This window comes from Toxorhynchites rutilus, chromosome 3, assembly GCF_029784135.1.
Source record: "Toxorhynchites rutilus septentrionalis strain SRP chromosome 3, ASM2978413v1, whole genome shotgun sequence".
Classification (NCBI taxonomy): domain Eukaryota; kingdom Metazoa; phylum Arthropoda; class Insecta; order Diptera; family Culicidae; genus Toxorhynchites; species Toxorhynchites rutilus.
Window position 1 is genome coordinate 110,914,371 of NC_073746.1, and position 27,602 is coordinate 110,941,972.

Consider the following 27,602-nt stretch of genomic DNA (forward strand, 5'->3'; position numbering starts at 1 on the left):
AACTTCAACAAGCTTTTGCCCCACAGCCAGTGCGCACCTTTGCCCCCTTTGCGCACCTTTTTGAACTAATTGAATTTTTTAAAAAAAGCTCTTGAACTTTTTCACAAAAACGAATACGCACTACCATCTACTATAGAATAAAGGTTTCCTTGAGAGTGTAGTTTCGAACTTTCCAGTTATTTTAGGTAAGTAAATCGTCATCTCCTAAACTAAATCAAAACATCGCAAAACTCTTTTTACCTGATAACCCTTTTCCACTTTCATGAAATGTATCTTTTTTATATGTGTGAACTGCTGGTGTAATAATGTATCAAACGACTACACTGTTGTCGAAATTTTATGCTCGTTTGCTTCAAAATGGCCCTTTGCCCCGCATTACTCTACAATGCATACATTGACATGAAGAAACCGATTGTGACACATTGCAAGCTTGTATATTGCCCCTGTAAGTGAAAAAATTGTACAAATCCACCATCTTCAACTGCTTCACAAGAGGGTCTCCGTTGCCACATTGGTTGCGCGTTTGCTCAATAAGCGATCGATCGTGAGTTCAAAACTCAGGGCCCTCATTGACCATCTTTGTGTTGTTACAGAATAACTACGTCCTCGCAACAATCATCAGCGATGGAGATCGATCCACGGTCGAAATAAGATCGATTCATCCACACGGGCTGCTGTTCTATAAAAAACTCAACAATGATCAATCAACTGTCTCCGCTGTCCGGTCTAACTGGATAATGGAAGAACAGAAGGAAAACTCTTACGCCTAAATGGCTACTGTGTAAATATGAAACATATGCAATGGTATAGAAGGGAATACTCTAACGCCGAAAAATGGCAACTGTGTAATGTGCAAATTATAGATATCATAAACATGTGACATGTACACGATTAAAATTCGGCTCTGTTACAGCTAAAATGCTAATGAGCCTAAAATAAACAAAAGAGATAAAAAACAACTGCTTCACAAAATCATGCAAACCATCGACCGTTTCATATGAAATGTTGCAGAAATGTCTCATCCATAAACGCATCGCACTCGATTTAAATATAACTCCCAGTTCATGTCTGCTTGTTTGTGGAGAGTGTTTGTGTATGATTGAATCACAAGTAAGCATTGTTCATCTTATGCGTTGTCAGAGGTAGATAATAGCGGTGATGACATAGCATAGCATATTCAATATGTTCAGTATTTCAGTGTCGCTCTATACAGCGATCAATCGACAGTTAACAGAGTTAACTTGACAATTTGCTCACATTGACTTTTTATTGCTTCACGAATCGTGTAAGCATTGTTTATTTGTTTGCTCGTATTTGAAAGGCTTGAAACTTAAGGGTCCATTGGCCTCATTGCAAGAATTCATTCATCAGCCCTTGTCAGTGCTTTCAAATATTTGAATTAGTTAATTCTAGAATTTCTATAGTGTTTATTCAATATACTTAGTATAGGGCTATATTAAAAAAAATAGTTTATTCAAGATTTTTTTTTTTTTTTTTTATCTTCGCTTATTTTTCGTCGGCCTATTTCCGCCACTTTAGTGCCAATCACCGACATCAGGGAGGCGACTCCACCTGCTCCTACCTATCAGACTCAACAACTCATGAGCCGGGCCAACTTCTTTTACTTCCGCTCCGAAGGAAGACGTAACCAGAGATTTTTCGCCTCAGAAAATCCCAACGACGCCAGCTGGGATTGAACCCAGGCCGATCGGATTGTGAGGCTGTTACGCTAACCATACAACCACTGGCGCCGTCAGTTTATTCAAGATGTTTTCAATCAATGTTCGATCAATCCAACCAAATGGAGTGCCGGCTACATATCATCATTCAGCAGCAGCAAAAATGTGATTCTGTGTCACGATTAACCTAAACAATATTCAACTCTGTTCGCCCTTATCCGGCAAATGATTTTTATCACGTTCCACCGTGCGCCATCTGAGCTATATAAATAAATCGACTGCCTTTTGGCATATGTGGTTCAGTTATCCATGAAATCGACGCCAGCGCGAGTGCGATGAATTCTCTGACGATCATCATAACATTGTTGTTCTTGCTGGCCAAGATTACTCCATCGTTATGCTTGGAGAAAAGCTTCTACGAGGCGCAACGGGAGTGCTCCCAGTATCTCGGCATCAGTAGCAGCCGCTGGCAGGAATACGCGGATCCTTTCGATTACCCAACCGATTTCGAGACGAAGCAGTTGGTGCGGTGTATAGGGCTGTTGTTGCGTTTTTGGGATGACCAACGGGGGCTGCGACCGGCAGTTATTCGAAACTTCTTCCTACCGGACGCAGATGACCAACAGTACGTGAATCGAACAGCAACATGCTTGGATAAACTTCAAGAGGCTGTGTCCCCCGAGGACGTTCTATCGCTGGCATACGGTTCCTTCCGCTGTTATTACTATCAGTATGGAAATCTGATCAGGACTCCTCAATATGTGCCGTGGACTTATCGAGAGCTTTTGAGAATTAGACTCGATTGTGTCGATATACTTAAATACTCGTCGGATGTTAGTGGGAACAGTATTCGTCAGGTTAACGAAATTTCTTGCGTTAGCCAATGTGTGCTGTATAGGGCCGGTCTGTGGAACAAAGAGAAAGGACCTTTGCTGACTCATGCCTACCTACAGTTCGGTCAGATGCAACAGGAAGATGCGTATATCCAGCGGGCAGTCGAGTGTATCGATTTATTGAAGCAACGTGATGAGAGAGGCTGTCTGTTTATGGACCAAGTGTTGCGGAAATGTTTCATCCACAAGCGCCCCGCACTCGATTCGAATATTGCTCCCAGTTCATTTCTGCTTCCAGTATTGGATAATTCAGCAAAAATAACAAATTAATTACGCTGGAACAACATTTTTGTTTTACTTTTCAACCAATCCGAAACGGGTATCCGCGGATGAGATTCCGCGAGATTACAAAAAAAAGCGCGCAGTAATTTTTGTTAGAGTTTTGTCAGAATCAGCTCCGTTTGTTATCCACCCGCACACACGAGTGTCTGACGTAAATTCACTTCTACGAAGTTGTTTTTTTATTTTTCGAGCGTAGGCTGTGGGATGGAAATTATTGCTGGCGGTGGCGAGAGTTGGCTGCTACATGGATTTCGATTAAATATTTGTGTGTTTTTGTGTCCGCCAGCTGGTTCCGGAACTCCACTTCTTTGAATCGGTGCAATAAGCTGCTTGCTGAAATGAAATGGTTTTGCGTTTCACAGTAACGATGCTGTGTTAACAGAATCAAGAATGTTTGTACTTCCATGAGTTTATCAGGCAATGTGTGACGTATCATAACCTCGAAAGGTTTGCTTCATAGCCACATTGACAGAATAAGATTCTGACGTAAGTAATCAACTCTTTGCTTGGCAGTATTCCATGGACCGTTTTCAACATTTTTTTTTGGGAATCTTAAAACTAACGCCCAAATGCTAACGTTTTTGAAAACGTCATTGAAATAGACTGACCAAATAGAAAACGGGACACGTAAACCAAAAAAAAACGTTTCCTCATTTGTTTTTTGAAACGAAATGAATACACGATATTTGTTGTTTAAGGCAGTATTCTAGCCTAGAAATTTGGAAAAAGTAAAAAAAAATCCTTCAAATTTCTGTAGTTTAGGTATTCAAGAAGATACCTTAGGAAGGACTTATCGAAAAACCTATTATATACCGAGTTAGAACCATTTTATTGATGCGATATTTAACCTGGTACGGCCATAACAATAAACTTCAAACGCGTTTTTCTCGAAACTAGTTTTTTTCAAACTGGCGTACACGATATCTCAAGTTCTACTGAACCGACTCACGTCGAATTTATATGGATATAATCTCCAGGAGTTTCTCTTTCGCATGAACCTCTAAAACATGAATTTTTTATTAATTTTTTTCAAATTTTAATATTTTTAAAAAATCGGAAAAAGTAAGAAAAAACGTTTTAAACCACATTTTGTTTTTCAAACGGCTGCCATTTTGTCAAATAAGATGTTATTGACTTTTCCTAGGTTCATGCGATAGCAGCATCTTTACTTATTCAGAATCTGTTCGATTTTTTGTTCCAGATGACCAGAAGAGCTTGAATCGTGTACACCATGGCACAACTTTTTTTTTAAACCTCTCACTTCATCAACTCTTAACTATTCTGTCAATATTTTTTATGCTGAATTATATTCCAATCAACTGGATCGACCACATTTTTTACTAATATTTTTTCTCCGTTCAATTTTTGTTCTATTATTAAAAGATAGATGAACAAATAATCATATAACGGATAGTAAAAATATTTATTGTTTTATTTTTACTCTACACTAGATAACCCCCTTAAGGTGGATTCATTGCGTTATATATGAACCGGTTTGTTCTCTAACCATCTTCAATCGCTCAAGAAACCTCATTATGCCCTCTTTCCAAACTTGTTGAAGTTTATTGGCAAAATATTCATCTAGATGCGTTTTTATTTCGTTTCTGGATTTGAAAGATTTACCATTTACCAGAATTTTCAAAGGCAAAGAACAAGTAATAGTTGGAAAGAGCAAGGTCGGGGGATACGATAGATGAGGTAGAACGTCCCAATCAAACTGTAATAATTTTTGCCTTACGGCCGGAGCAATATAAGGTCTTGCGTTGTTGTGATGCAAAATGACACCTCTTTTCAATTGATCCAGTTGATTGGAATATAATTCAACATTTATCGCATCACCTTGAGGAAGGAGCTCGTAGTACAGCTTTGCAGTTTCTCTAAATTCACAAAAGTCCCTTCTTCGGATGAAGTGCAGGCTTCGCCACAGTTGATGGTCTATTTTACTTAGATCAAATGTGTTTTCGATGCACATTTTGGTATAACGTTTTATGTAAATCCGAGTCTCGTCCCCAGAGACAAGCCTCTTCATGAATGTATCCCTTTCATGTCGCTGGAGAAGCAATGCACACATAGAGGGGCGGTTCTCCATCGATAGGTGGGGAACCCACATTTCATATCGATTCGCATATCCCATCTTGATTTAATGCTTATGTAACGTTGTCTTGTAAATATTAGTGGCATCCACTATCTCACGCACACTATATCGCGTATTTTCAGTGAGCACTTTTAAGTAATTAAAATTTAAGTAATTTAAGTAATCTCCGTATCCGTCGTTGCTGGGTGAAATTTCCAGCTCGAAAATTTTGAAACTAATTGCGAACTAATAGCTAAATTATCCAACACATGATACATATTTCCTGGAATCCTTTACCTTTACATGATGTTCGCTTCCGATCAATCAGTCAGTCAGACGTTCTACGAACCGTTTTATGATACCAGACACTGTGGAATTCGCGATTCCCAACTTTGTTCCGATGACATGATGCGAAATCAACTTATAGAGTGTAAACAATACACATTGAACTATGTATACGCAAAATTTCAATTAATTTTACCCAACGGATCAACAGATACACCGTCTCTTTCAACAATGCCAATAAATGCCAATAAAAATTCTAAAAGAGAATAACTGAAAATAATAACTAAATGTAGACGGGTCTGGTCCTAAGGGCACGGACGGGAGCATGACGTAGGACTGTGTTGTAGTAACTTATACCCTATAAGTAGGGTGAAGAGGGTGAAGGGTAGGGTGAAGTAGAATCCGGAATCCACATTCTAATATGGACATGAGAAACTCGACGCTATTTGAATTTTTTATATCGGTGTTAAAATAAGTGCACAATTAAAGTCATTACCTCGTATTTCTTCTATTTATTTATTTATGCAAAAGAGGACAAAGAATCATCGTTTATCAGTATATTTTTGAACACAGGTTTGAATAGGTTAGTTTTACATAGATATAAACCTTAATTTAACAAATCTATAACTACAGAAATATAGTTTGGATAAAAATTGCTAAATTGTTCGTAATATTGTTTGTAGAAAGTTGTATCAACTCTATAGACAGGTGATGTATATTAAGTATCCTATGACTATGGGTGCTCTCTTGGGAAGATCGTGTAGCTGCTGTAGTAAATTGATCTCATCGGGTGTTAAGGATCATCCCTCCATTGACCAACTGATAAATGCCTATTATCGGCAAATGAAGAATAATTCATAACAACCATCGACTCATATTGTGAGCTAAGGTCCGATTTGTAGGCAATAAGATTACTAGTTGTGGGGGAAAACAAGTGGTTAGTAAAATCGCATTAGCATACCCATCGTCAAATGAAACACAAATTTCTGCATAACTCGAGAACTAATCAAGCCAAGGGATAAGGGTAAAACTCGAGGAAGGAATCGTCCGATTCCAGATGGCATTATTTTATCATATTTTCTGTATCAAACATATATTCAATGTAAGGGAGAAACATGTTATTTGTGAGTGATTGAAAAATCTTGAACGAGAATTGGGTCTGCAATAATTTGATATTATAATGACGAGTTCTGGTAGAAGTACTAGGAAATTCGTAGTAAAAGGAATTTGCAAAGGGTCAAAATTAATCAATGAACAGTTCTGCGATTGAACCCATGGACGTTCGCTTAGAAAGAAAATGTGAATGTTTGAATGAGGCAGAGGATTGATTTTGAAGATTGGACTCTCAAGGCTGCAACAACGTTAAAGCCCAGAAACATTCCCAATCTAGCATGTATCAACGAAATATTGGAAGTGTTTTCATGTTTTTATGATGGGGTACTGCCTGAATAAGAAAACTCTGAAAAGAATCGGTTGCCTGAAAAGAAATGACAGTTCGCTCGAATTTTAATCTACTATGTCTCACTCCTCAACAATTGTCCAGTGATTTTTTGATGATTATAATAACAACAAAACTAAACATCTAAATCGATAAAGCAACGATACGATGGTATAATCTTGAATTCTAAATATTTGATCAAACAGTAAACGACTGCTCGAAACTTTTAATACTGATGCAGGCATAGTTCAGAAGAGTATTTCTAACAATCATCAAGCAAATGAGTAATTTCAGGTTTGAGTACTATTTTTTCAACAGATTTCAATATTTTAAATGGTACAGATTGTGATGCAGATTTTTGAAAGCAACACTACAGATGAAAAAGATTTCAATGTAACAAACAAAACAAAACAAACAAAAATCAGACAGCTTGGAGAATACTAACTGCCATCAAAGATTCAATGGCATAACTTCTGTTCCTCTGATTGGAGTATATTTTTCCCCAGGTCAACAAATTGAATTGTTTGTTCCTGGCTGAAAGGCAGATAATTTTTAAGGATATCTGTAGAAGTTTTTTCGTGAAACTGAGAAAAAGATTCGATTTCATAATCCGACGCTCAAGGCTACTGTGTCTAACGATCTAACTATGCCCCACCACTCACTCCTTGCCATGCGTAATGCGATTTATTCTGAATATAATCATAGAAAGAGTCGGCTCAACAATGACACGATGAACGCGCTTTTAAGATAAAAAGTTTTGATTGAACATCATGGCACCAGATCGAAAATAAATTAGTATTTTTTAATGCTAATAAACCATATTTTCCCTGCAAAAAAAATTTTTGGATGGTGTATATTTTTGGTACAGATTTTTTAAGATAAAGTACAGATGAAAAATAATTTTAGCCCTTTCAGTACCGATGAAAATACACTGATAGGAATAACGATTTTGCGTAGTATTCGTTTGAAATCTCTTATAGCGAATTCATTTTTTGTTCAGTTTCAACCTCAGTGCCACACTTACTGCTGTCAAAACGTTTTTTTATTCACTCAGTTTAAACCTAGTGTCGCACATAGACATATAGACAAATCAGACTATATAACGCACACCAACAAACCACGGCATTCGTGAAACTGAAAACGTTTTTCTATTACAGAGTCAGTGTGGCACTAACTCGGTTTTAAAAACGAATTCGCTATTAATGAAATTCCGTAGAGTGACCCCCCTATATAGTCCTACGTCAAAAAAATAAATGTCTTTATAATCAAAATACGGTGCAAATTGATAAAAAGACTGGAAAATTAAAAAATGGTCGCAAAACGGCCGTTCAAAACGATACGTCTGGTCAGCCAACTTTGAAACGCTCTTGAAAACGCCAATCTATTGACTTTAAGTGAACAATTGTTCCATCAAGAGTTTCCACCATTTCCACGTTGTTATAACTATAAGTAAACTAATAAAGAGAATCAATTATCTCCTTCCTGGCAATGATGGTCTGCTTGCGGTGCTCACAGGAGCAATCTGTTGCGTTACTGCATATTTCATTTCCGCAGAATGATCTACTGCAATGCAACACACAGACAGATACTTCGACATCATCCTCTGTTTGGAGGCGAATGAACTGCAAAGTTTAAAGCCTCTTAAAAACAAAGAAACGAAAACATCATCCTTGGTTTACTCATCGTCGTTGTCCAAACCCCATTTTATCGCTAGATGAACGTTGGAAAGCACCAGACGAGACATACCCACTACAACAGCTCTGCAAAGTTGTAAACAACTCATCCTGTGGACTCACGTCTACCCCACAAATAATACCACGTCCTGTTATCGATCCGACAATAAAATGCAACTCTTGACGCGCTATGTATACGCTAACGATTTGCACAAAAGTGGTATCGTCTTAGCATCATAGTCGGAATGCTGGCTGTTCGTGTCTGTTTTGAGCAGGCGGTAAGGGAGAATGGGAAGTGGGTTGTTCCGTATCGTTCATCAAGCTACACATCTCCCAGGAACCAGATATGGTGGAGCGGGTTTACCTGCTACTATCAGTCTCAAATACGAAGCGCACGCGTTGTGAGTTCTTGCCTCTGAGCGTTGTGCCTTATCTCCTGTGCAAACAATTCGATGCTGGCCCCCGACAGAGGGATGCAGGGAGCATCGTTCATCAAACCCCAGCACGGCGTGGTTGTATTTTGCTTGCATCGTAGATTCAGAGCACAAACGTGCTTGGCGTTCGAACAGTCTGCGATTTGGATGCTTTGTCCTCAACTTGAAGCATGAATCGCAAACGATGATTATCAGTGGGAACATGCGTCAGCATCCACGTTTCCGCAAGGGATTGTACGTAAGGATTACGAATGCTGGCGGCATGTTTCGATTTCAACAAAAAAACGAGTCATTTAATTGCTTCGCAAAAACACTAATTACTTCTTCTGGATACGGCAAATGCGAGTGCGTAAAATTTTGCCAGTCGGTGTGCGCCTGAAAGTTAGGCTACTCTTCAAACATCAGCACGGTTGAGTAACTATTTAACTAGCGATGCTGCCTTTTCCTTGGTCCCGAGTGGTTCCGTTCCGATGAGCAAGTCTTCCTGCCGACAAAGTGAACGACTTTATTCCGATTCCAAGTCTCCAGAAGGAAAATGGCTTCGGGTAATGGAATTTCATCTTCGCTTATTTTCGTGAGCCACTCATTGCTTGTAGTTATAATGGAATTAGGAGGCATGGCATACCACCGGTTCCTTACTGTCGTTGTAATAATGAACGCGTGATCTTCCTTTCTGAATCGTGTTTCGGGAATTTTCATGCGTCCCTGTTTTCTGAAACTTGTATTAGTAGCTGAAATATTACACTTCCGAATATCAGAAAAAAAACTACAAAAAATCTTAAGTTAAACGGTTTTATTGAGAGTTTATGTACTCAATATGTAGAAGACTTCTAATAGGCCCTTAAAATGATTGAACAAAAAGGCTTGACTAAAATCACCTAGAAGGGTCTTGTAATTTTTTTCATTTTTTCATATCTGAAATAGCTTCCAACTTCCGGAATGACCGATTCGGATTACGTTTTAAAAACCGCAAAGCAAACCATCTGAGTTGGTTTAATTCGGCCATCTAAGTTGGTTTATTGAACGAACGTTTCAATTCACTTTTGTCCGCCAGTTCGAAAGCCAAATTTCTGACTTCCGTTATGGACTTCCCATAGAATCTAGGTCGAGGAGATGTCGCACTAGCTCTTTTTCCTGTTGCTGACTGAAAACTGTCGAAAGTGGTCCCAGCTGTGGTGAAAAAAGTCACAGGAGGGTTGTGTCCGAGACACGACCGTATAGTTGACGTAGGATTCCGTTAGGCTATCTGTTAATTTTGGACATTTTTGAAGAATTACATCGTTAAACTCTATGATAATGATTAAGTGACCCTGAAAAGAGCCGTTTTGTTTGGTTGTAGGATATTGTTTGTTCATTCCACCAGTGTTTACCGAGTGATGATGACAGAATGATGGTAAGCAGTCGTTGGATGGTGCGTATCAGATAAAATATACCGAAGTGGGACGAGATATGATGAAAACAGCCCTCTGTGATTTTAGACGAGATGCCTCCTATGTAATGTATGGATGAAATAAAGAAAACAAAACTATCCAATGTAATATAAGATAATTCCCAATACCGAACACAATTTTCTTTCATAACTTTTACTTTCTGAGTGTTTATTCAACCCAATGCGAATTTTAATTGGACTAACAGCACCTAATACCATATGTAGAGCAAATGGGAAATCACTTTTTCTAATACTTCTTCACTTTTCCAATTTTTCTCGCCGTATAAACTTTCCTTGGGTGAAAATAAACACAACAAAACAGACAGCTCAAACCAAACGACCCGTTCTCGAGCGGGAACACACCTTGGTTTTTATTTATAAAAATTGAAACAAATCGTTTCATATATCAAGTCATTTTTAACACAACTACTACCATATACAATTTTACACTTACACTTGTGCTAAAGTTTTCACAATACACGATCGGTCATTGATATGAAATTTTACGAAGCAACCAAACATTAAAGTTCCAAATTTAAATTTTATTTGCAAAAACAGGAAGTGGGTTATATCTATGGTATAACCGCAAGGGTGACGTAGGACTATCGTTGATTTAGAGATCATTTGTTTGAAGTTGAATCTAAATCCATTCTGAATGAATGAATAAATGAATATTTGGGGGACTTCGAAAACGAGAGCGTTACGTTGGAGGCACAAGGTTTTATGCATCCAATATAGGATACGAAAAACCTTGTTCTGAAGAATAATCTTCAGAAGCTTTCATGCTAACTGTACTTGATTGACAAATCACAAACCCAAATGTATTATATGGATATTTTATGGATAGAAAACATTAAAATAAACTCTTTCGCTTGAATGTAATTTTCAATTCCAAGGGGAACTGGCAGATTATTTTCCAGCAACGATTAGATATTTCCACACTTTCCTCGATACTGGAAGCCCACCAGTGGTTAATGCCAACTCGATAACCATCTGTTAATAGCACTTGATTGAAACATATTTGGTGGATAGAAAACATTCAAATAAACTCTTTCACATGAATGTATTTTTAAATTCCCAGAGAAACTGGCAGATTATTTTCCGGATCTTTCTCGATGCTGAATGGCATCCAAACGGAAAGAATTCCGTGCGTGTATGTGTGTGTGTGTAGCGGCTGTTTCGATGGTCACCTTCTCTTCTCCTGAAGGATCGGCTTCTCTGTGCTCCCTCACAGTTTCAAACAAACTGCTTGCGTTTCAGGGCAGATCTCGATCCTTCACTGTCCAGCACCCTCAGCAACAATGTTGTCTTGTCGATGTCCTCACGAAAAATGAATGCGTCCAGAAAATCGCTTAAGTATGCTTTTTGTGCGTGATTGAATCGAGAGAAGGCGTGGTTTACGATGGCAATTTGGAAGGTAAACTAGAGGGGAATGAACTCTCTGAGCTCGGAACTTTCGGCGACTGAGCAATAATCGATTGCGGGCGCATACAATATTGGAAACGGAAATATCCTACTGATGAGGCAGAATAATCTTCAGAAGCTATCCTGTTCATTGCGATTGATTGAAAAATCACAAAACCAAATGTATTTGGTCACAGTGTTACATGGATAGAAAACATTCAAATAAACTCTTTCACATGAATGTATTTTTAAATTCCCAGAGGAACTGGCAGATTATTTTCCAGCAATGATTAGATCTTTCCGGAACTTTCTCGATGCTGAATGGCATTCAAACGGAAAGAATTCTGCGCGTGTATGTGTCGATCCTTCGCCGTCCACCTCCTCCAGCACGTTAGGCAACGATGTTGTCTTGTCGATGTCCTCACGAAAAATGAATGTGTCTCACCACCAGAATATCGCTTAACTATGCTTTTTGTGTGTGATTGAATCGAGAGAAGGTGTGGTTTACGATGGCAATTTGGAAGGCAAACTAGAGGGGAATGAATTCTCTGAGCTCGAAACTTTCGGCGACTGAGCAATAATCGATTGCGTACGCATACAATATTGGATACGGAAATATCCTAGAAGAATAATCTTCAAAAGCTTTCCTGCTAATTACACTTGGTTGAAAAATTACAAAATCAAATGTATTTGATCGCTGTGTTATATGGTTAGAAAACATTAAAATAAACTCTTTCACATGAATGTATTTTTAAATTCCCAGAGGAACTGGCAGATTATTTTCCAGAAATGATTAGATCTTTCCGGAACTTTCTCGATGCTGAATGGCATCCAAACGGAAAGAATTCCGCGCGTGTATGTGTGTGTAGCGATGTCTTCCCGGGGAACCGTTTGTGGCATCACTCTCATCCTGATGGATTCCCTTCTGGCCTAAGGTGCACAAACAGGCTCTTGGTTCATCCGCGCTTTCATGATAAACGAAGAGCTTCACCACAACAGCGACAACATGCTCCAATCGCTGTTCAATTAGAACTGAGTGGATTTACGAGCGGCGCTCGCTTATATACCGATTGGTGATTTCAATAGCCTGGTTTGAAAGCAATTTTAAGACTATTGAAACAAGTTTTTGGATCAAAAAGTAACAAGTATAGAACGCGTAGACATTTTATCTTTCGAATGAAGTGTTTATCATACCATTTCGTTCAGTTGTTTAGGAGCTATTAACGCTCAAAATCTCGGTCTCTGGCGTAACGCTTTCGTTTTCGAAACTTTAATTTTACACCCCGGTATAGAAATGAAAGACGTAGTCCTACGTCAAAATTAATCGTATCACTCACCTTACTTGCAATATAAATATGCCCCCGACTTGCATATATTTGCAATGCCGATTTCCCCTAGGCACCTTGGTTTTGATGTCTCTGTTAGGGAATACATCTCGATAGGAACAAAAATTCCCACTACTTTCATGTATTTGTAATGCCGATTTCCCTAAGGCAGCTTGGTTTTGATGTCTCTGTTAGGGAACCGCCGCATGTGTCATCAATTTCAACCAATCAGAAGTGTGTATTTCCGTTAGGATAGGGGTTGAGATTTTTTAATTGTTCGATTGTTAGTTTCATGACACATATTATTTTCTCCAGTATACAAAATTGTTATGGAGTGCCGAAATCGATTGACGCAAAAAAATCATCAATCCATCATGAAAAGACTGAGCAATAAGTGTTTAAAATTGGACAATTTTCACGATGTGCTCGATTTTCGATTTTCAATTTGTACCCCAATATGTTCCCGAAAGACGTAATCCTACGTCAAAAATATTTTTTTGAAGTGCCGTAATAGTGCTGTTCTTGGAATGTTAGAATTCAATGCAGCTGTGTTATCGGGGACCCTTCCTTAACCCTTTCAATACGGCAGTGTGCTTCGCCGGAGTGCTTACGCTGTACGAAGGACTGCGCCGAAAAGTATGTGCGGATGTCGTCTATAGACTTCGCTCGTAGAGAAAGGGTTAACAGCTTTTACAGCCTCTTCCATCCGATGGTTCGTCCATAACTTCCGGTTGCTCTTGCAAACGCAGTTAGCAAAGGAGAAGATAAACAAGGAGGAGATAATAGGAGATAATCAATTTGTTTTCAAAACAAAATGTTTGTTTTTCCTTTCAATGGAGTGTCCATCGTACCCGACTGGAATAAGTTTTTTTTTCATCAAAATTTCTGAGGTAAAGATGATAAAACTCATCGCTGAATCGATAAACTGGGAGGAGATCGCAATTTTTAGACATTTGGCATCAAAGAAAAATTTCGAAAACACCATTTTCATGTACCACAAATTCAAATTTCGAACAGGGTAAGCTAAACAAAACCGTTTAAAAACAATCACGAATTCTAGAATCGATGGGATACGGGGTGGGAATAATAGAAAAGTTGATTGACTTTACTGTGCTTGAATTTCTATTCAGAAAGTCGAACGGAGTATATACTGTTTGACTTATCGCATGTACTTTTTACCCAAACCTAATCGCGACGGCGGATAGTTAATGATGGGAAACCTGAGATGGTAATCGAGAGAACTCCTCTTAACATTTTACGGACTGCTCACGAGTTTTCTCGTTTTCGCTTTCCTTCTTTACGGACTTGTGTGAAATAAGCGGATGAAAGTTTTTGTTGCGTGCAAGTTTCTGTTCAAGACCCATTCCATGAGGTTATGCACCAGAGAACCAAATTTCAAATCTAGTTTTAGGAGAAAATTGAAAACGTTGTTTGAATAAGCACTATTTATATCATAAATTTTTTTATAACAAATTTAATTTTTATGCACCAACCTTTAAGAGAGGCGAGTTCAAAAAACTCCATAATTATATGAAATATATTTTAGGTTTTTACTATTTTTATGTTTCTTGAGATATCTCTGCACATGCTTAACCAAACTTCAATGTCTATATACCGTATATATATGCCGTGGGTAGACCTACGTTTCATTTTGTAATTTATGAGATACAAGCATTTGAAAAACAGGTATTTTGAAGCATTTTTTTTTTTTATCCAAAATATATATTTTTATTAAGGCTCATATGGCGTCAACCTGACGGGGCCGGGAGTTCAATATTTCGACAATGTTTGCCTTATAACTATGTTAGTAATATGTAACCGATTACTCGCGGTTGGCTCGAGGTTAGTATTACAAGTGTTTTCGTAATTGTGATGTTGCTGTCTTCAATGATCTGTACCTGTGCCCGACCCGGGATACTTCCTATTGGGATGCAGCTGACCATTAATCAGCAACGCCCCCCTTGTCTGTACCCCATATCTAGCGTGGTGCGTCTTCTCGAGGAATCCAGGATAGAATGGTCACTAGCCGGCGCAATCATCAGCTCGTGTAGAGTTGTCATGAGCGGTACAACCTTTGGCTTTTGTTGAATCATCAGTGGACTGCACAACCTTTGGCCCGTGTATCTGTAAAGAGTGTGTGTATGTATTGCCGCGACTAAGTAAAAGTTTATAGATCGGATAGGAGGGATACGAAACAGGGACACAACGAAGGAAACATCATTAAACGTTGACATCGGCGTTTCTGAGGAACAGGTATAGATGAAGCAGAAGATCAGGATCACGGCTACCTAAGATATCCCGGACGGGGATATCCGATTGTCCGCTTTTTGCTCTCAGTGCTCTAGAGAGCTGAGAGCGAGCAGCATGGAACCGGATACACGACCAGACAATATGCTCGATGTCGTGGTAGCCATCGCCACAATCACAAAGATTGTTTGCTGCGAGCCCAATGTGATAGAGATGCGCGTTTAGGTTGTAGTGATTGGACATAAGCCGAGATATCACGCGAATGAAATCACGACCGACATTCAATCCCTTAAACCAAGCTTTCGTCGAAACCTTAGGGATAATCGTGTGTAACCAACGACCGAACTCATCTTCACTCCACATGCGCTGCCAACTAACGAGTGTGTCCTGACGAGGAATGTGAAAAAATTCGTTATAAGCAATTTGCCTTTCAAAAAGTGTGCCTTCTGAAGCGCCCACCTTAGCTAGCGAGTCCGCTTTCTCATTCCCCGGAATCGAGCAATGAGAGGGAACCCATGCTAAGGTAATCTTGAATATTTTTTCGACCAAAACACTCAATAGATGTCTTATTCTTGTTAGGAAATAAGATGAGCGTTTATCAACTTTCATTGAGCGGATTGCCTCTATTGAGTTGAGACTGTCTGAAAAAATTAAATAATGGTCGATGGGCAATGTTTCAATGATCCCTAAAGCGTAGTATATCGCACCCAGTTCAGCGACATACACGGAACAAGGATCTTTGAGTTTGAAAGAGGCACTGGAATTTTCATTGAAGATGCCGAAGCCAGTGGACCCGTTTATCTATGAACCGTCAGTAAAGAACATTTTATAAGCATTGTATAACATTTTGAAGCATTGTCACGTCACAAAAATAGAGTATTTTTTTAGTTTATTAGATGAAAATAGGTTCAAACATTTTATTCTCTGAGCAAAAAATGAAGGTCAACAACCCACAAAGTTTGGTTGAGATCGGTCCACAAACAGAGGAGCATCAACTGTCTCCAGAAGTTGTTGTCATGTCACGAAAGTATACGATCCAGTGTATTCCGATTATAGTAAAATTAAGAAAATTTCCATCAAAAATCATCAGTTGGAGAGTATTTTATAGTTAGACTAGCTGACCCGGCAAACTTCGTCCCGCCCAAAATTTGTTTTTTGTTATCAATACCTTCAAACATTCACGTTTTCTTACTAAGCGCAAGTTCATGAGTCCAATCGCAGAACTGTTCATTGATTGATATTCTAATCGACCCCGTTGGTTACCTTTTACTTTAAAACTCCTAGTACTTCTACCAAAACTCATCATTATAATATCAGATTGTTTGCAGAAACAATTCTCGTTCAAGATTTTTCAACCACTTGGAAATAACATGTTTCTCCGTTACATGGAATAAATGTTTGATACAGAAAATATGATAGAATAAAGACAGAACCCTCTCCTCTACTCCCCTTAGAGAGGGGGGGGGAGGAGTGTCTATTCATCATAGAAACGCAAATCTTCACATGCCAATTTCGACTCCAGTTGCTTGATTAGTTTTCGAGTTATGCAGAAATTTGTTTTCATTTGTATGACAGCCCACCCAAAGAGAGGGGGGAGGAGTATCTAACCACCATAGAATCATTTATTGCATCCTAAAACCTCCACATGCCAAATTTCATTTCATTTGCCTGTTTAGTTCTCGAGTAATACAAACATTTGTGTTCCATTTGCATCTGGAAAAATCCGAAGGGTAAAGTGCAAGTTTTGGTGAAATGTCCTCATATAAAGAAGGCTTAAAAGGTTAAAGCCCCCAATCTTACAACATCTCACATTAGAAGACGTCTGAGTTTTGCCAAAGCTCGTATAAACCGACAGTGGGACATAGTATGTTATGACAAAGAATGTTTCCAAAAGAATACATTTTGCTATATTTCATAACGAAAAGTTCTTCAAAAAAGGTCCACTTGGAAGGTCCTGATGGTTTCAAGGCTCGTGCATGATTTTGGCGGGATTCTGTGCAACCGGAAAGTTCAAGATAGCTTTCGCATCATTCAAGGATTACATACATGTTCTGAAATCCCCTCTCCTACCGTTATATTATCACAAAAATTCACATTTCAGGAAAACAATTCTACTATTCATACCAGCAGGGAAACTAAGCAATGGATTAAGGATGTTCCAATGTTCCGTTTAATGAACTCTGTTACAAAAAAAGCTTTCAATATTTGCATTTACTAAGACAGCAGTTCTTCGGAAGTAATGCTTGTCATCGTAGAATAACTTACATGAACCAGTTTGAATACCAAGTATTCTTCCATTGTGGACCCAAGGCTTTCGAATTAGAGCTAAGCCCATAGTGTCTTTGGTAAAACTCCTAGACAGCAAACTCGAAGCTGCATTAGCGTGATGGAGATTTATTTACAACACTTTAGTGTTCAAAGTTAGTTTTGCAGCTCGTTTGGTTCATTTAGGAGGGCGGAATCCCATCTTTTTCACAAGGCTTGGTCGATGTTTCTACACCTCTTGCAGTAACCGCTGAGTCAGTATCACAAGGTATTTAATTAAACCCCTCCAATCATTCATCTCTCAGCACGGACCGCGTCACACCTTGGCTTAGGGGTTTATCCATTACTTTCTTTGCGTAAGTGGCATGGATAACAACTATTAAAATCATCCTCCTTAGGGGTTTTGATCCCACTGCTCTGGTTCTCAATAGTTTCAGGTTCTTTTTCGGTTATGATGGAAAGATGGAGAGCGAACCTGATTTTTATCGGAGAATCGTATCTCCAGATGAGGCGCATTCCTATGTCAACAAACGCATCAAAAGGCGTAAGTGGTGTAACTTCAATCCACAATGGATTCAAGAACCGCCATTACATCTACAGAAGCTCAAGATATTTTCTGTCTTTTTGGTATGAAGTATCAACATAGCCACATATATGTCCGGGGTTAATGCCAAACAGCCAGTGACTCTTGATAACCTTTAGGGCGAATATTTAGCATTATTTTTGACCGAAGTTTATGTATTTCATTTCAATTTTTTTTTCAAATTCATTTAGTTATGCTCACGAAAGGATCAATCATTCACTCTTATGTTCAAATACTTCATACAAATAAAATAATGTTCTAATGGTTTTGATAATTTATCTACTAAAACAATGTCATATTTTCCAAATATGGCACTATGAACAAATCAGCAGCAAATCACTATGAAATTTTCAGCTGATATTTGAGAGTGACAGGAGAATGTTTTCATCATAGAAAAGAAAGTACGATAGAAAATACACATTGAGAGTGATATGAAATCGTTAATTGTTTAAAGGAATAATTTATTCTATTAAACAGATTCAGTCAATAATATTTTAAGTTTGAGTAGTTGAGCCATCGCTCAAATTCGGTCCTGAATTTATTGACGTAATATTAAAATTGATTAAAAACAAACTTATGCCACTTCTATCGCACCTTTAATTTTTAAACGTATCAATAACGATGACAGAGCACACAAGTCACAAGCAGATACAACGTAAATTCCATCCACCTATAATGGACAAAATTGATTGAAATTTCATGTGAACACCTCTGACACTCACGCATGTTACAACCCCCACAGATGATTTATTCGCTCCCCACAAACCAGCCGTGTGGTTCTCACAAACAACGTTGTGAGAAAACTCATTAAATTAAGTTTCCGTGACCACCTATATGCAGCTGATAGCTCAGCAGGAGTTTTTTTCTCCCACAGCCCGCCCAGATGATTGAGCGGCAACGTAGGAGAAATCATAATTTCCGGAGCTCCCAAAACACAGTCTGTTGCCCACTGCTCCGCAGATAAAATATATGAACCTTACTGGGAAATTTATTGCTGCGAAGGTCCGGGATAAATCATCCCCCAAAAAAATGAGTAACTCTCCGAATAATGAACAGTTTTGCAACGGTGTCCGCGGGACAAGTGGTTCATTAGGTTTAGCAAATGAAAGCGAATGTTGCTTTTTACAGTAACGTCAAAATGCAAAAAAACGCACAACCCGATGAGATTATATTACAGGAAGCTGTCCTTCGATTATTCATACTAAAAATAGAATACGTTCAAGCTTCATCTAGAATTGAGATAGAAGTTACACAGTAATCAATTAAAACCAAGAAATGAAAAATGATTTCTTCGAAACCATTCCCTTGCCTAGGCCACCCATAAAACACAGATACCCTAAATGGACATAATTTTTCCGAGCACTAAAGTTGTTCTCCCAGCACACGTCATTCATTTTCCATGTATCTGCTGCCGGTATCACGTTCTGTCCACCCGATGTTGAGAGAGAGAGATAGAGGAAGTGGGATGTTTTGCCACGTTGGCTCCCAGTTGATTTATAGCCTCGATTCGTCTTTCTTCGAGCCTCACAATGTGCCCCCAGGACAAGCCTCAACTATTGCCAGAAATTCCTCCACTTGACGAACCTTCTTTCCCCAGCACTGAATCATTACAATTTTCCTCTTTCATTATTCGGCTTCAAATGATAGCTTAACTTCGTCGACGATGCCGTTGAATGGTGTCTTGTGAAGATGGTCCAGAGCGAGTGCTTTATTGTTATCATTACCAAAGTTTGTTATTTGAACCCGTATAATCCCGTAAAAGTCAGTCAACCAGCAAGCCATTCTACCAACGCAAACGTCAGTGGCACGGTTCTTCGGTTTGATTTAATCGTATTATTATAAAAGAGCGTTCCTCTTGATGGGTTGCAATTGTCAAGGGTTCCTCACGGCTGTTAGTTTGAACAGCCAAAATCTAACATTAAGCAAATTGGTGGAACAAAATTACAAGATTTAGAGCCGAATTAGTTCGAAATCTAAAATCGATGAATTACATTTTCTAAATTTTGGAATCCTCTGAATGTGACTGAATCAATTTTTTGATACCGTTTATCAATACGTTGTGTGCACATCAATTTCCCTGAAGAAGTTAAATGAAGTAATAAAAAATAGAGTTTCTTTCATTATGTAGTACAATATCTCCCTACCTGAAAAATGGATTGGAATCAATAAAAAGGTAATTTAGATTATCGAAGAAACTCATAATCATAAAAACGACACAAGCTTGATGCCAAAGTGTATCTGGAAGATGCAGTAAAGTACAGTATAGATAAATTCTGCAGTTCAATGACAACACCACAACAATAAAGCAATAAAGGGTGTGTCACATCAAATTGCATCACGGAAAAAACGCTGTAGAAATTTAATTTTTATGAATTATATCTTCAGCTTTCGCTTATAATCAGATAAGAGTGTATAGATCACGTTGGCCATGCTTCACTGTCAATTTTTCGTAAATTTGGAAAAATGTCGTCGGACGAAAAAGAGCGTCGTGAATTAATCCTGTGCACTCATTTCGAGAATCCGGAGTTGTCACATCGGGACATCGGTAAGATGCTGGGAATCGTCCAATCCACGGTCAGCAGAGTACTAAAACGATACTTCGAGAACCTAACCATCGACCGGAAGGTGAAGAACGTCAGTGAAAAAGATCACAAGCGCGTAGTTAAGCAGTTTAGACGTGATCCGAGAAGTTCGGTCCGGGATGTCGCCAATAAGCTGAATTTGTCAAGTTCATTCGTCCAGCGGACCAAGCAGCGGGAGGGCCTGCGTACATACAAGGTTCAGAAGGCTCCTAACGTTTGCAAGTTTGCCAAAAAGTACATGGTGTGGCAAGCGATCTGCTCTTGCGGAAAGCGGAGCGCCCCCTTCGTGATGACCGGCACGGTAAACGGGCAGGTTTACCTTAAGGAGTGCCTACAGAAGCGCTTACTACCACTATTGAAGCAGCACGATGGCCCGACCATCTTCTGGCCGGATCTCGCTTCGTGCCATTATTCAAAGGACGTGTTGGAGTGGTACGAAGCCAACAGGGTCACCTTCGTGCCAAAGGAAATGAACCCGCCTAACGCGCCGGAGCTTCGCCCAATAGAAAAATATTGGGCGATTGTGAAGCAGGCCCTCCGGAAGAACCCAAAAGTTGTCAAATCGGAGGCGGACTTCAAGAGAAAATGGATTTCTGTTCAAAAAAAAACTACAACCTGACGTTGTACAGAACCTTATGGACGGGGTAAAGAGGTGCTCCCGTGGCCGAGTGGTTAGCGTCATAACTAACATGCCGGGTGTTCGGGTTCGATTCCCGTTCTGGTCGGGTGAATTTTTCGTCAAAGAAATTTCCTCCGACTTGCACTGTGATCACGCGTATTCTAGAGCTTGCCATTCAGAATGCATTCAAGGCGTGTTATTTGGCATAGAAATCTCAACTAAGTACTAATAAAAAATGACGCAAGTAATACTACGCTGAGACGGCGAAGTTCCTCTAGGAACGTTAGTGCCATTGAAGAAGAAGAAGAAGAAAGAGGAAGGTGCGAGCATACGGGCTTGGGCTCGAAGTATGAATAAAAAGAAAATGCCAAAAGTTGTTTAATAGTTTTTGTTTTACTGTCTAAAATTTTCAAAAGGATCGGTCTACTGGGCGAATTTCTACAGCGTTTTTTCCGTGATGCAATTTGATGTGACACACCCTTTATATTAGATAACCGGGAAAACTCCATGATTAAGACTAGCAGCACATTTGCGCTCCAGATTTGATTTTACCACAAAATTCAGCTGCAAAAAAAAAAACAAAACATAAGTATATTCGAAAAAAGATCTTACTATCAGCCCAATGACTGCTGGCCGGACAGTGAGCGTAAACTCCGCGCATGATACAATATGCCACCATAGAGGCAAGCGGACTGCACTTCAACTGAAGAATGTCAATTTTCGGGGCCTCAAGTACACACTGTTCAACCACGCCAAACATAGCTTCCCGCAGTTTAGTCTCCGGGATTTGCCTAGCCATTTCGAGAAACTTTTCCTTGTTCACCATGGTACCAACAATCACACCCAACTCAGTCGCCACGCAATGGTTGATGCACTAAACAATTGAAATGTTCATTATGTGTTTTTTAAATTAGTAATTGAGCGGTAATACCGCAAGTAAACTCGCTTCACGTCCTGCATTGACTGATATTTTGCAAGACAATTTTCGATTTTACCCATTTTGGCCATCATGGGCATGTTACAGCATTCCATAATATCCTGGATCTACAAACAGATAAACATATATGTAGTGAGTAGGAGAATATTTCGTGGCCTGAGGATCACATGTTCAGCAGAATTGATGCATTCTTCGCCACCAACCTATGAAAAAAACCTTATTTACATGAGAATTAAAGAAATTATACACAAATTAAACCTGTGCGCAAATCAGCAATACGAGCAAAACAAACACGAACACACTTGAAGCGATGTTTTCAAACGATTCTACGTGACACAAATCAGCATTTTATATATACCATTTTGTTCAACTGATATGGGTGACAGTTAAACTCATCTGAGATCAATTGTAGCTTAATTGAGACGGACAAATTGATCATTACACTTTGTCCCGTAAATTACTGGTCAACTATCCTATGATTATTGGCCTTCGTTCTCCCAACGAGAGAGTTTGTCGTCAGGCGAAGCATGAACGTTTTCAACACATGATAAAAAGTATGAATTGCTGTGGAAAGACATTGCAGGAAACAGCAGCTATAGTCGGAAGAACTCACTTTACAGCAAAGAGAATCCAAAACAAGTGCAAATGTGAAAGAACCATGGAAAACCTCCCGGGTAGAGGACGCAAATGAATTCTATCTTCTGATGATTAACGGGTAATTGTGCGAACATTGCGATAGAGCCTTAAAACAAACATTCCTATATTGACTACCTAAATAGCCGGCACCATTGAAAGACCTGTCAGCGCAGACACTGTCCGGAGAGGAGCATACAGGAAAAATTTGAAAGTTCGTGTTGTCCGTAAAAAGCCTTTCATGTCAAAGGTGAATATGAAAAAACGACTACAGTTTGCTAAGGCATATGTTAACAGACCTAAGGAGTTCTGGAACAAGGTCTTTTATACGGATGAGATGAAAACCAATCTCTTTGAATCGGATGGAAGACACCTAGTGTAAAGGAAACCAAGATCGGTGATCCAAATTCAGCACATGGTTCCCACAGTAAAACACGGCGGCGGCGATTCGGCGATGGACAAGATGGCTACATTGAACATACTGAAACGCAACCTTCAGTGTCCCGTGCAGAAATTGGGCCTCTTTCGTGATTATACATTCTACAGGATAATGACCCGAAACAAACTGATCTCATCGTGCGGGAGTGCCTACTCTATCATGTCCTAATTAACTCAAAACATCTCCGCAATCACCGTATTTGAACACTATTGAGCATCTATGGTGGGAAATCAAGAAATGTCTGAAGAATAAAAATCCAGGTAAGAAGGCAGAACTCGAAACGATGATTAAGGAGATCTGGGAGAGCATTCCGTTTACAGTGACCAAAAATCTTGCATCAGCGCTTGCAAACAGTGCTGGACGCCAAAGGGGGCCATACCAAATACCAGTAGATTGATTTTTGTCATCTGTTGGCAATTCTGAACTGATTACATTTTTTAAAGAAAACTTGAAGTGTACACTCAATTTTGCAACGCTTTAGTTGAAATTTTTTTGTTTGTTTTCTAAACATGAAGTAGAAATGTGACAGTTTATTTTTTTTTCTATCACTAAATGATAGCGAAAAGGATCGTCAAATTGATGAATATGAGTCACCATTAAATATTTACTTTTTAACCCCGAAAAACTCAAAATTAACAAATCTATACTCAGTTTAGCGATTGACTGTAATTCGTTCCATCTGCACAAAAGGGGTTAAGAGGGGACCCCGGTGTGGAAAATCTAAAAAATCAGATTTTCGTTTTTTGCATTTTTGGGAAACTTATGCCCTTAGAAATGTTGTCCTAAAAGCATTTTTCGATATTTGATTTTGTTGAAAAGTTACAGCCAAAAATATGAAGTCACCTCAAGGGATATAGTACTGATGTTCGAATTTTTAAATTCGTTTTTCTCGAAACCATGTTTTTTCAACTGGTGGTATCGATATCTCAGGATCAGCATGTTATGAATTACCTAAGGCGTTACATAGCCGTCTTGTTGATATCTCATTTTTTCGATGTTTTACGGGCTTCTAAACGGCGATTTTTCATGAAAAATAAATCATTTTTAACAAAAAATGGTCGCCATTTTCGCTGAATCGTGAATCATCGACATCAGTCAACTAAATATTGCTTATAAGTCTTTCACTTTTGCACAACAAGTTCAATTTTCACCACGTTGAAAGTGTCGAGTTTCTTTACAAATAAGCACCATTTGCAGGAAGTTTGGTTGTTTGTTTCCATTGGAAAAAAAAGTGCTGCTGAAGCGCATCGAAAGCTAGTGGATGTTTATAGAGTCTCTGTGCCATCAGATAGTTTTGTAAAGAATGGTTGGATAATGGATTGAAAAGAGGTGATTTTAATGATCAAAAGGGTCTGGGTCAATCGAATAAGTTTGAAGATGAAGTAAAATGAAGAATTAATCGATCAAGATTCGTGTTTGCATAATCATTGTGAGTAATTCGAAAGGATACAGGATAGCGTTGACATGATGGAATATTATCGACTCGTGTCGGGTCGCATAATCCGGACGTTTTTCGGCAATAGCTCGGAATCAATTGTTGCTTGTAGAAGCCTCCATTGATTGTTCGACCTGGATTTAGCAGCTCATAGTGGATCACACTCTTTTGACACCCACCTAATACAGCGAATTACTTAGGCACCGTGGATATTCGACTTCGGCGTTGATGTTCCTGGTAGGCCGGATTTTACACACGATCTTTTGCGTTATTTTTACAATTGTTCTGGATTGTCGTTGTGACTCCGTTTTTCGTTCCCGGTAATGATTAGATGCAACCAAGACTTTCTTTTGTGACGTTCAAGCAACATTTCGGACATGCAAAATCGCCGTTCGACATCTCTCGTTTTTCATTCACATGGAACATAATTTTCTTACCTTTGGAAGTATCCTGATGCTTGTTGAATTACTCACAATGATTATGCAAACTCTGTTTACGCTTGGCACGAATCTTGATCGAGTAATATTCATTATTCTTCATCTACAAACTTATTCGATTGATTCGATTGACGATTGACTTTTTTCTTTTGACCATTAAAATCACCGCTTTTCAATTGTTCAAACCATTTCCTAAAAAAATATTGTACAGTAAACATATTTAGCCGAGACATACGAATATTATCTTCGGCATAAGACAATAATGCATATCATCAGAAAAACATTGGTCATACAAGCTTACACAAAGTTTCACCGAATAAAAAAATATCCGGCATCACTGATCCAACTGGCGTTCGCGGCGGAAGCATGAAACATCGGTACATAAAAAATTATTACCGCCATAAAAAGTGCTTTTTTGTCCACTCTCTCAACAACCATCATCAATCTGGAAGGATATCACGGCAAAGCGTTTTTTTTTCTACTGTTTGTGACCTTCGGCCGTTTTCACTGTTGGAGAGTTCTCTTTTTATCTGGAAGGACTTGCCCCACATTGATGATTGATTATTTTAACGGTCATTAAAATAAATGTGTGTTCTCGCTCGGGATTAATTTGCAGCGATTGCCAGCGTTACTGGGGTAACTTTCTCGATTCGGGGGTGTGAAATTCAAAGAACAGAACTTTCAGTATCGAAAAAAGCTTACTTTAGATAGATATTATCACTCATTACACTGTTGTTAATGTTTCACTTTTGAAATCAAAACTGATTGCTTCTTAAGAACAAAGAAGAATATGAAGAATCTGAACTGAGTAAAATGTAATACTTCTGTGTGTTTTTGGAGGCTCATTTTGTTTTTTTTTTTAATTTTTATTAAAGAGATTTGGTTGGTGGTTCGAAGAGGTTGGTTAATCTTTTTTTCTTCATATATCATTCTCGACAGTGCAAACGTGATTCGTGACAAGTAACAATTTAACAAAGACCCAATTCCATTGTGGTTAGAAATCATTGCTTTTTATTACCAAAATGTGTTACACTAACTGAGAACATTTCTTTCTGCTCAGCGACATTGCACATTTCTAATTGCAGACGTCAACAAACGAAATGGTTGCATTTAGTGTGATAAGCAACCTTGAATAATACAAGAATTGCCAATCCACCAAAATTTTGGGCCGTATTTTTCCAAGAAAAAAGATTACTGTCGCGTTACGGTCGATGGAGTCTGGCAAAGAAGCCCGTATTCATCTCTAGTTGCCACAGCGAATGCGAAACAATTGGTCGGTGTTAAGTCAGACCGGATCGTGTGACATTTTTATGATTTCGAGAAAAACGAGCTTGAAGTTTGGTGCGATAAGGGGTTTTAATTGAACGTTCAAAACAATTTTGATAAGTTATTCCTGCTATATGCGTGATCTTACAAATCTGATAAATGTGGAATGTAGCTCACGAAATGTTTAACCTAATACAATCAATAACTCGAAATTTTTGTGACTTGATCCCCTCTGACTTAACCCCAACTAATTCAGAGAAGACTTTGATGAGCAAATATTCTCTCGTTTTAACCCTGTGAATTGGTCACTTGGATCCAATATGGTCTTGGTAGACATTTTTACTCGGATCTATGATGAAATACTAGCTAAAATGCTCGAAATGTGATGCAAAATCGGACTAATCGTCATGCTTCCTTCCTCGTATGCATTAAGAAGTGTTTGAACTTTGTTGTTGATTCGTCTCTAAGCATCGCCATGCTGAATAAAATTATCTTCAAAAGGCAAATGGCACACAACAATTTATCGGCAATATCGGTTCATGATCTTTTGTAATTTTCGTGTGATTCATCTATACTGTAATCAATATGAAGATAAGATTAATACTTAATATAATTGCTTCTTTTGCTTTTTGGGAAATAATTTAGTACAATACATTATACAACAGAAAACACATATAAATCGGGAAGATATGACACTTATCCAGAAGATAGTGTCTAAAAATCATACAAAGAAACACTCAGAACCTTCATTCGTAAAAATTATATGTTCTCTTCCTCGATAGAACTATGTTGAAGAAATTATCGTATCGCGATTTTCTGTTAAATTCTTACTAATTTTTCATCCATTCCATTGCAGGCCTCAACCTCCGAACTGCTGAAATGTTTGGGAATATTCCTACATGATCGATGCCGGAAATTGCGAGATTTCCAAGCGGGCGACGCCGTGATGTGGCTGCGGGCAGTCGATCGGAGTTTGCTGCTTCAAGGATGGCAGGTGGGTGTGAATCGGAGTAACAGGCTTTTTCCAGTTTACAGCAAATTATTCATAGCGAACGTTCAGTTTATTTCGGGAAAATATTAATTACCTGTATAACTACGGTCGCCCCTTGGTATCATTTGTGTCATCGAAGTCTAGGTAAAGTTCTGTTTCGTTGTCGAACTGACGGGTATGAAGGTAATTTCATAACTTGAAACAAATTGACAATATCACTATCGGCCACAAGCAGTGGACGAAACTCTGGAA

At 38.8% G+C, this 27,602-nt stretch overlaps 1 protein-coding gene across 1 annotated transcript in view; it reads left to right on the top strand.

The window, feature by feature from the left end:
- Window positions 1–27,602, top strand: part of LOC129775878 (cyclin-dependent kinase 5 activator 1) — a 130,574-nt gene that overhangs the window by 69,026 nt on the left and 33,946 nt on the right. The window contains exon 2 of the mRNA XM_055781051.1: window positions 27,216–27,353. Within this exon, the coding sequence (XP_055637026.1) occupies window positions 27,216–27,353 (138 nt within the window). The remainder of the gene's footprint in view (window positions 1–27,215; window positions 27,354–27,602) is intronic.